Source organism: Salmo salar, chromosome ssa15, assembly GCF_905237065.1.
Source record: "Salmo salar chromosome ssa15, Ssal_v3.1, whole genome shotgun sequence".
NCBI classification, from domain to species: domain Eukaryota; kingdom Metazoa; phylum Chordata; class Actinopteri; order Salmoniformes; family Salmonidae; genus Salmo; species Salmo salar.
This window is the reverse complement of record NC_059456.1, coordinates 73692235-73701570: the sequence shown is the minus strand read 5'-3', so window position 1 is coordinate 73701570 and position 9336 is coordinate 73692235. Positions and strand designations below refer to the sequence as shown.

General features: G+C 42.9%; 1 protein-coding gene across 8 annotated transcripts; it reads left to right on the top strand.

The window, feature by feature from the left end:
* Window positions 1-1539: 1539 nt before the first annotated feature.
* Window positions 1540-8336, top strand: LOC106572154 (zinc finger protein 362). 8 transcript variants are annotated; one of them, XM_014146056.2, is made up of 10 exons: window positions 1681-1789; window positions 2574-2651; window positions 3358-3421; window positions 3700-3919; window positions 4312-4458; window positions 4667-5012; window positions 5309-5533; window positions 6011-6089; window positions 6412-6570; window positions 6908-8336. In XM_014146056.2, exons 3-10 carry the CDS (start codon window positions 3359-3361, stop codon window positions 7022-7024), a joined length of 1356 nt encoding a protein of 451 aa, XP_014001531.1. In that variant the 5' UTR covers window positions 1681-1789; window positions 2574-2651; window position 3358; the 3' UTR covers window positions 7025-8336. The 8 variants fall into 8 exon arrangements, with proteins under 8 accessions (XP_045552008.1, XP_014001526.1, XP_014001528.1 ...); XM_014146054.2 differs by having other exon boundaries at window positions 3673-3919; XM_045696052.1 differs by lacking the exon at window positions 2574-2651 and having other exon boundaries at window positions 1540-1789; window positions 4354-4458.
* The last annotated feature ends 1000 nt before the right edge of the window (window positions 8337-9336 follow it).

Below are 9336 nucleotides of genomic sequence, written 5' to 3'. Positions count from 1 at the left end.
GCAGTGCTAGAGGCGTCACTACAGACTGGTTCGATTCCAGGCTGTATCACAACCGGCCGTGATTGGGAGTCCCATAGGGCGGCGCACAATTGGCCCAGCGTCGTCCGGGTTAGGGTTTTGCCGGGGTAGACCGTCATTGTAAATAAGAATTTGTTCTTAACTGACTTGCATAGTTAAATATTTTTAAATTCCCTGTTAGCTTGTGATAGCTAGTGATACACAAGCTAGGCCTATTTGAAAAGTTGCCATCTCCTGGATGCATTTACCTTCCAGATTCATTAGCTTGAAAACCTCCCAAAAGCTTGAAAACCCCATTAGATTTTTGGTTAAAGTTAAAGATGCAAAGGCCTCCCGAGTGGCATTGTGGTCTAAGGCACTGCATCGCAGTGCTAGCTGTGCCACTGGAGATTCTGGGTTCGAGTCCAGGCTCTGTCGCAGCCGGCCCGCGACTGGTAGACCCATGGGGCAGCGCACAATTGGCCCAGCGTCATCTGGGTTAGGGGAGGGTTTGGCCGGCAGGGATGTCCTTGTCCCATCGTGCACTAGTGACTCCTGTGGCGGGCCGGGCGCAGTGCACGCTGACACGGTCACCAGGTGTACAGTGTTTCCTCTGACTTATTGGTGCAGTTGGCTTCCGGGTTTAGTGGGCATTGTGTCAAGAAGCAGTGTGGCTTGGTTGGGTTGTGTTTCGGAGGACACACGGCTCTCGACCTTCGCCTCTCCCGAGTCCATACGGGAGTTGCAGCGATGAGACAAGACTGTAACTACCAATTGGATACCACTAAATTGGGGAGAAAAAGGGGTAAAAAAAGGTAAAGATGCATTATGCAGAAATCGGTCCACCATTTCCTGGTTGCTCAAATTATAATAGTGCGCTTAATTTCAGTATATGCGACAAAACAAGCATTATACTATGCCATCACACTTCTGACACCAGTGTAGCGAACAGCAACATTGCGGGTCGCCCAAAAAGCTACATATTGCAGCTTAAAGAAAAAATAAACGTAATACATAGTTTTCTTTTTTTGTTAGTTTCTGTCAAAGATAATAGTTGCAGAATATTTTTTGTTTTTCAAACCGGTTTGTTAATTATTTTATTTAAATTGACTAATTTGTTTTTTCCTGACAAGTATTTGTTTCAGTTTTCATTTACTATAAACCTTGGTTAGGAGACATAGGTTCGAGACCGGCAGGGGGATTGCCCTGTCACCGTTTGCTATGCCATCCCACTTCTGACACCAGTGTAGCAAACAGCAACATTGCGGGTCTCCTTGTGTATTGTGGTGAAATACTAGACTAAATCATTATTGTAGTATCCCCAGGAATGCTATATCCACTGCCCTTGGACTGTATGCTCTCTAACATTAATTATGAAACAATTCCATAATAAACAATTGTCACTTTGCTACCACTACTAGTGGAAAAAAATCAAGTGCCAATGTAACAAGTTTTGGGCGTGTGATAAGATCAAGAAGTCATGTATCGATCAACGCTCTTTTTGAGTAATGTTTGCCATTGACACCTGATGGACATTAGATCAATGCTTTGTGCGTCTTTGTTTTGCATTATAGCCAAGTTAAAATAAAAACCACTGCAGTTGGATTCAGATTAGCCTACTTTTTAAAATGTCCAGCCTTCGGACAGCTTGGCAACAGCAGCTACGTACAGTGTGTAGCAGCACCCAGAAGCGAACAAAGCGACCCGGAAGCGCTGAACCAATTGGAGGCAGGCAGAAAGAATACCAATCTTTAATAATAAAGCAAGACAAAATCTGCAATCGGGACATCAGGTCTGTGTGCAATTCATGGAATTTGTATGTAAATGTGCATTTCTGGAAGTTGATAAACCCCAAATGTATGCATTATGCAGATAATATCATGTATGCCCCTCGATTCGTTAAAAAGTTGGAATGTAAAAAATACCAAAGTGAACGCATTTTGGAAAAGATTGGCATTACGTCTTTTGAAATATCTTTCTGTCAGCGTTCGGTTGTTGCATTATGACCTTTACGCATTGATGATGTTTTATAAAAACATTTAAGCGCAAAGCTCGAGCATCTTACCTATTTCCGTGCTATTTGCAGGGCATGGTCTGTTTAGGAAGTGTCCGTTTTTTAAGAGGTGGGGAGGCCGGGCTATTCAAACCTGCAATTCGTCGTAAACATTGATTCATGTTTTTGACATAAACACACATCTGTGTTAAGCGGCCTCCTTTTAGGAGAAAATGAGACGCTCCTAATTATGGGGTCTGCAGAATATGGCGTCCCGCCTTATAAAAATAAGTCAGGCTGCCATTTTTGTTTCTCTTTTGTCTGAAAATGTTTTAATAAATGTGTCTGAGAATGTTTCTGTGTGGCATCGTATCGGATTGTCGCATCGCCAAATGTGACTGAATTTCAGAGCTGTCGAGGGGCACACGTGCTATCAAAAGTCTAGACTACCAAAGGAAACATTTTATAAGTGAAATGCTGCCTAAATTAATTATAACTGGAAGGGGACGTAACAAATATTTTACAGGAAATATATTTTGTAAAGGATAAAACGTTGACATTGAGCCTATTCTGATTTCCGTAGACCAACAATGTGTGCTAAACTGTCTAGGCATAAAACCTCTGGCATAAACCTTTGGGAGTGGGATAAAGAATATTGAAGGTAGGCCTATCGAAAACGACTTGACAGGTGTGACCGTATTCAGTGCAAGTTTGGATGTTTGATTGCATTCTTGTAATGTCTTTTGAGGCCTGTGATTCACTGCAGTTTGAACTGAACATACTACGTTTTTATACAATAATTATGAACATTTATTATTGTGACTATGTGTGAATTGTGCTATTTGTTCGGTTAATTACCCAAATCAGACAAAGTTACTCTATTGGCATATCATATATTTTTTCTAATTGGCATATCATATATTTTTCCTAAGTATTCATGTAATATAGTAGAAAGAATATAATAACTTAACTTATTAGGTAATAAACTCATGATAACAGCCCACTTCACACAGTCACAATCTAATTTCATAAGCCATATGGTACAAAACAGGTTTCTTTGTCTTGAGAGGTAGAGACCTGAGTCTACCTCCCATTAAGGCTATTGTACTTTTCCCCACTCTACTACTACTGCTCTGTACAAAGGAAAATAGGAGGGATGCTCAAAAACAAAACAGTCACAGGAATCCAAGAATAGATGGACAGATATCTTGACTCTTGACATGAAACATCAGTATACCTGTCCATTTTATTCTTAGTTTAAATTTAATACGTTTTAATAACCTCCCAATACATGGAATAATGCTTTGTAGATAATTGTGTTTGGAAAATGATAAAATACCGCAATAAAACGTGCGTTTCTATTGCAGGATGGCTGAGCCTCGGTTCAACAACCCCTACTTCTGGCCTCCGCCTCCCTCCATGCCTGGCCAGGTAAGGACATCTGAATTTTTTTCTGTCCTTCCATCTAGGCTGACATAGTTATGCATACACAGCTCGTTATTTTCTCAGTTAAAAGTATTTCAATCTAGGCATGGTCCGTATAGGTAAATGCCCATCAGAAGAGGTTAACAACTAAGGTATTAAACGGTAACAAAAGTATGACTATAATGGGATCATCTTTAGCTTGATGGTTGATACAGTGGAGCTCTTTTCTGTTGAACATGACCGGTTAACCCTTTCAGCTGGATAACCTGGTGCTCATCAACAAGATCAAGGAGCAGCTGATGGCTGAGAAGATCCGACCCCTACACCTGCCACCCAACTCAGCCCCCTCCCAGCAAACCCTGCTGGTGGCTTCCTCCCCCTCGGACGGGGGGCAGCAGCAGCACGGCATGCCCAAGCACCAGCAGGGGCAGCACCACCCTCAGGGCTCGGTCCAGCAGCCTGACATCGCCCTGCACGCCCGCCCAGCCTCCAGCTCTGTGCCAGGTAGGTACTGTAACAGTGTTTGCTGTCTGCTCACCACACTGGAGTGCACACTGGCGACACCACCTGGCTCTGGTCATGCTTAAAGACCTATATTCTGTTCAATGGTCTCAATCTCAATAGTCCGAAGTGCATTCCCCTTCGCATCTCCTCTCCGTCATCTGCATTGATTAGGAAAGCACAGATTAAAGTCATATGGTGGATGCCTACCAGTGTAGTTCTTTCATATCGGTGCAGAGGATTGAAAGTAAGTAAAAAATGTAGCTTAAATGCAGCCATAGATGTAGACATTTTTAATCATCCCCGTTGTATTATGGAGCGTTGTAAGATCTCAGGATGCATGTTGAGTATAAATTGGTGCTATTTATAAAGTGATTTTCTCATTTGTCCCTCAGTTAGATCAGTTAATTTTATTACCTTCAATGTCGATGATGCAGACGTGAATATGGATGACAAGTCAGCAGTGAAGGCCAAAGGACTGTGGGATGAGTGGCACATGCGACAGATCGTCGAGCAGCCCTCTAGAGTTAACCATCGGTCAGGTAATAACCACACCACCTTTCTCATTGGAAACATACAATCGTCAATGAAAACATTAAAAAGCTGTGTAGTTCACGAGGGTTAGACAAGAGCCGAATACATTTCAGTGTGCCTCTTAAGTTCTGACACCTTCCCTAATTAGTTTGTGTCAAAGCTCATTCTCTCAGCAAGCTAAATCGCTAACCTTTTGCATGGCTTATCATTTGTAAGTCTTCATGTGCCCATACACAGGTCTGGCCCCGTCGTCCCGGCCGGACGGCCACAGCACTTCCGAGGCCCTCACGCCCACCACACCCACCTCTAGCAGCCAGAACCGACTGGGAGGGGCCCCATCGGTCAACATCATCTCCGGGCTGGCCAGTGGGCCTGGCATGGAGCAGATGAAGAGCGGGGGCCTGGCCGGACTCCTCGGCCCTCCACCCAAGACACCCCGCGGGCGGAAGAAGATCAAAGCGGAGAGCGGAGGGCCTCTTCTGGTGGTGCCCTACCCTATCATGGCCTCTGGCGCAGACCAGGGCTGCATCACCTTCCCTGCCAAAGAGGGCAAAACCTACAGGTATGGGCAATGTTTGTAAAACTGCTTCAATTTAGCTTAGTTTCAAGTGTACATAATAATTCTTATTTCTTCAATAAGCACCCATTTCAGTGGTTGTAGACCTAGAGAAGTTTTAGTCACATGCACATATCGGTAACGGTGTTATTGATAACACCGTGTTATACATAACACATTCATAACACCCTCAAAAATCTGTCATGACACCTTTTTGAGTGTTGCAGTATCATTCATAACACAACCTTCATCCATGACATATGATATGACCCAGTCCCATTTGTATGTATCCCTCCACCCAGATGCAAAGTGTGTCCGCTTACCTTCTTGTCCAAGTCGGAGATGCAGATCCACTCCAAGTCCCACACGGAGGCCAAACCCCACAAGTGTCCCCACTGCTCCAAGTCCTTTGCCAACGCGTCCTACCTGGCACAACACCTCCGCATTCACCTGGGCATCAAGCCTTACCACTGCTCCTACTGTGAGAACTCCTTCCGTCAGCTCTCGCACCTGCAGCAGCACACCAGGTAATTTGAGTTCACCTTCATGGAATAAGAAGGAATAGGAAAAAAAGTAATTACCAAAATCCACACCGTATTAAAATGTGTTTGTGGCTTCACAATGGCAATGACAACATTAAAAACATATTTTAAACAGGAACACTCCATGTATTGCTGGAATGTACAGTAGCCTTGAACTGCTTTGTTGGATAAGGGCTTGTAAGTAAGCATTTCACCGTAAGGTTGTATTGTTACCTGTTGTATTCGGCACATGTGACAAATAACATTTGATTTGATTTGCATCAGTGACCCTGACATTGGGCAGCACTGAGAAATGTATGATTATGTATCCTTTGTTTTGTAACTCTTTATTTATTTTTTTTACACCATATTCTTTTACATTGTCATTACATTATATTTCCTGTCATAATTACTAAATAAAACATAGTATTTCAGTCCATTCTCTCTCCAACATGCATCTATTTTTCTCTGCATGCGTCTTAGAATCCACACTGGTGACAGACCCTATAAATGCGCGGCCCCTGGATGTGAAAAGGCCTTTACCCAGCTCTCTAACCTCCAGGTCAGTATTACACCACAGCAGGATTACTTACGTATGCTCTACAGTCCATCTCTCAGTGCTGAATGGCCCCGAGCCTATTGATAATATTAAAGGTGCTACATAGTAAAATTCTAACTGAATGTAGCCCTAAATGACATACTGCAGAAGTGAAGGTATAAGATTCCATGAGAGAAAAATATGGTTTACTCACCCATACAATAATTACTTTCCTGGGATGCTCTGAATGATAGTTATCCTCTAATGAGTGACTGAGTTGTGCTTATCTCTTCTATTTCTCTCTCGCTCTGCCCACCCCCTCCCCCTTCTCTCTCTCTCTATGTAGTCTCACCAGAGGCAGCACAACAAGGACAAGCCGTACAAATGTCCCAACTGCTACCGTGCCTACTCAGATTCAGCATCGTTACAGATCCACCTGTCTACGCACGCCATCAAAAACGCTAAGGCCTACTGCTGCAGTATGTGTGGCCGGGCATACACCTCAGTGAGTATCCTATCCCTCTGTTCGGTATTAGGTGTTAGTAGTAGTGTAAGCAAATCCAAGGCATTGCTATAGTCCTGGTCAGTTATAGCGTCTGTAAACATTTGCAGAAGCCGCACATAAAACCACAACATAACTAAGCATGAATTAAGCTCACCACATGAAGAAAGAAAGAGGGGTCAAAGATTGTGATTTACAGAATCAGTTGCTTACTGACTTTTATAAAAACCTGCAGGTGATTACTGAATTTTGGGACCAGGGTTGCCAACCTATTCCTGTGTTTAGGTATTTGTGTGGAGAAACCAACAGGTTTTGAGTCGTCCATTTTGTGTCTTTGCAGGAAACCTACCTTATGAAGCACATGTCCAAACATACAGTGGTTGAGCACCTAGTGAGCCACCAGTCTCCCCAGAGGACAGAGTCCCCCAGTATCCCAATACGCATCTCCCTCATCTGAGCTCTCCACCCACACAGCATTACTGTATGTTGTTGTATTAATTGTCTATGTAAGGCTGTAGTTTAGGGACCCTGCATATAAGGCCATTGACACAAGGCCTATATACGGTGCCTTTGGAAAGTATTCAGACCCCTTGACTTTTTCCACATTTTGTTACGTTACAGCCTTATTCTAAAATTGATTTTTAATAAAAATCCTCAGCAATCTACACACAATACCGCATAATGACAAATTGAATACAGGTTTTTTGAATTTGTAGCAAAAAAAAAAAATTTGGGGAAAAAAAAGAAATACCTTATTTACATTCAAACCCTTTACTATGAGACTCAAAGTAATTTATGGTAGAGTGGCCAGAAGGAAGCCACTCCTCAGTAAAAGGCACATGACAGCCTGCTTGGAGTTTGCCAAAAGGCACCTAAAGATTCTCAGACAATGAGAAACAAGATTCTCTGATCTGATGAAACCAAGATTGAACTCTTTGGCCTAAATGCCAAGCGTCACATCTGGAGTAAACCTTGCACCATCCATACGGTGAAGCATGGTGGTGGCAGCATCATGCTGTGGGGATGTTTTTCAGCGGCAGGGACTGGGAGATTAGTCAGGATCTAGGCAAAGATGAACAGAGCAAAGTATAGAGAGATCCCAGGTGAAAACCTGCACCAGAGCGCTCAGGACCTCAGACTGGGGCGAAGGTTCACCTTCCAACAGGAGAAAGACCCTAAGCACACAGCCAAGACAACGCAGGAGAGGCTTCGGGACAAGTCTCAATGTCCTTGAGTGGCCCATCCAAAACCTGGACTCATCTGACCTGATAATAGCTGTGCAGAAACGCTCCTCATCCAACTTGACAGAGCTTGAGAGGATCTGTAAAGAATGGGAGAAACTCCCCAAGTACAGGTGTGCCAAGCTTGTAGCATCATACCCAAGAAGACTTGATGCTGTAATCGCTGCCAAAGGTGCTTCAACACAGTACTGAGTAAAGGGTCTGAATACTTATGTAAATGTGATATTTCAGTTTTTTTGCAAAAATGTCTAAAAAACAGTTTTTGCTTTGTCTTTATGGGGAATTTTGTGTCGATTTTTGAATAAGGCTATATCGTAACAAAATGTGGAAAAAGTCCAGGGGTCTGAATACTTTCCGAAAACACTGTATGCATCTCGACACCTGACATTCATTTCCAAACCCCTCGTTCTATTTTGACACAGATTGGGTCGGTTAAATGAAAACGAACACATTCTTTGCAAAGGTTTATGTCAATGGAAACAAATGTCGGATAATGTCTCGCGTCAAATAAAACTGAGCACTTACAAAGGCGTTTTGCAAACAGTGATTTATATATATATATATATATATATATATATATATATATATATATATATATACAGTACAAGTCAAAAGTTTGGACACACCTACTCAGCATTTTTTGTCTTTATTTTTACTATTTTCTACATTGTAGAATAATAGTGAAGACATCAAAACTATGAAATGACACATATGGAATCATGTAGTAACGAAAAAAGTGTTAAACAAATCAACATTTATTTTCGATTTTAGATTCTTCTAAGTAGCCACCCTTTGCCTTGATGACAGCTTTGCACACTCCTGGCACTCTCTCAACCAGCTTCATGAGGAATGCTTTTCCAACAGTCTTGAAGGAGTTCCCACATATGCTGAGCACTTGTTGGCTGCTTTTCCTTCACCCTGCGGTCCAACTCATCCCAAACCATCTCAGTTGGGTTGAGGTCGGGTGATTGTGGAGGCTAGGTCATCTGATACAGCACTCCATCACTCTCCTTCTTGGTCAAATAGCCCTTACACAGCCTGGAGGTGTGTCAAGTGTGTCTTGTATTCTAAATAAATCACAGACTGTGTCACCAGCAAAGCACCATCACAACACCTCCTCCATGCTTCATGGTGGGAACCACACATGCGGAGATCATCCGTTCACCTACTCTGCGTTTCACAAAGACACGTCGGTTGAAACCAAAATTCTCAAATTTGGACTCATCAGACCAAAGGACAGATTTCCACCGGTCTAATGTCCATTGCTCGTGTTTCTTGGTCCAAGTAAGTCTCTTCTTCTTATTGGTGTCCTTTCGTAGGGGTTTCTTTGCAGCAATTCGACCATGAAGGCCCAATTCATGCAGTCGTCTCTGAACAGTTGATGTTGAGATGTGTCTGTTACTTGAACTCTGTGAAGCATTTATTTGGGCTGCAATCTGAGGTGCTGCTACTCTAATGAACTTATTCTCTGCAGCAGAGGTAACTCTAGGTCTTCCTTTCCTGTGGCGGTCCTCATGATAGCCAGTTT

Bases quoted from the DNA above. Each gene is read 5' to 3' on its own strand.
- LOC106572154 (XM_014146049.2), top strand. From the start codon at position 1,626: ATGTCCAGCCTTCGGACAGCTTGGCAACAGCAGCTACGTACAGTGTGT. The intron at 4,459-4,666 runs GTAATAACCACA...ATCATTTGTAAG, and splicing joins TAGAGTTAACCATCGGTCAG to TCTTCATGTGCCCATACACA. The intron at 6,571-6,907 runs GTGAGTATCCTA...GTGTCTTTGCAG, and splicing joins GTGGCCGGGCATACACCTCA to GAAACCTACCTTATGAAGCA.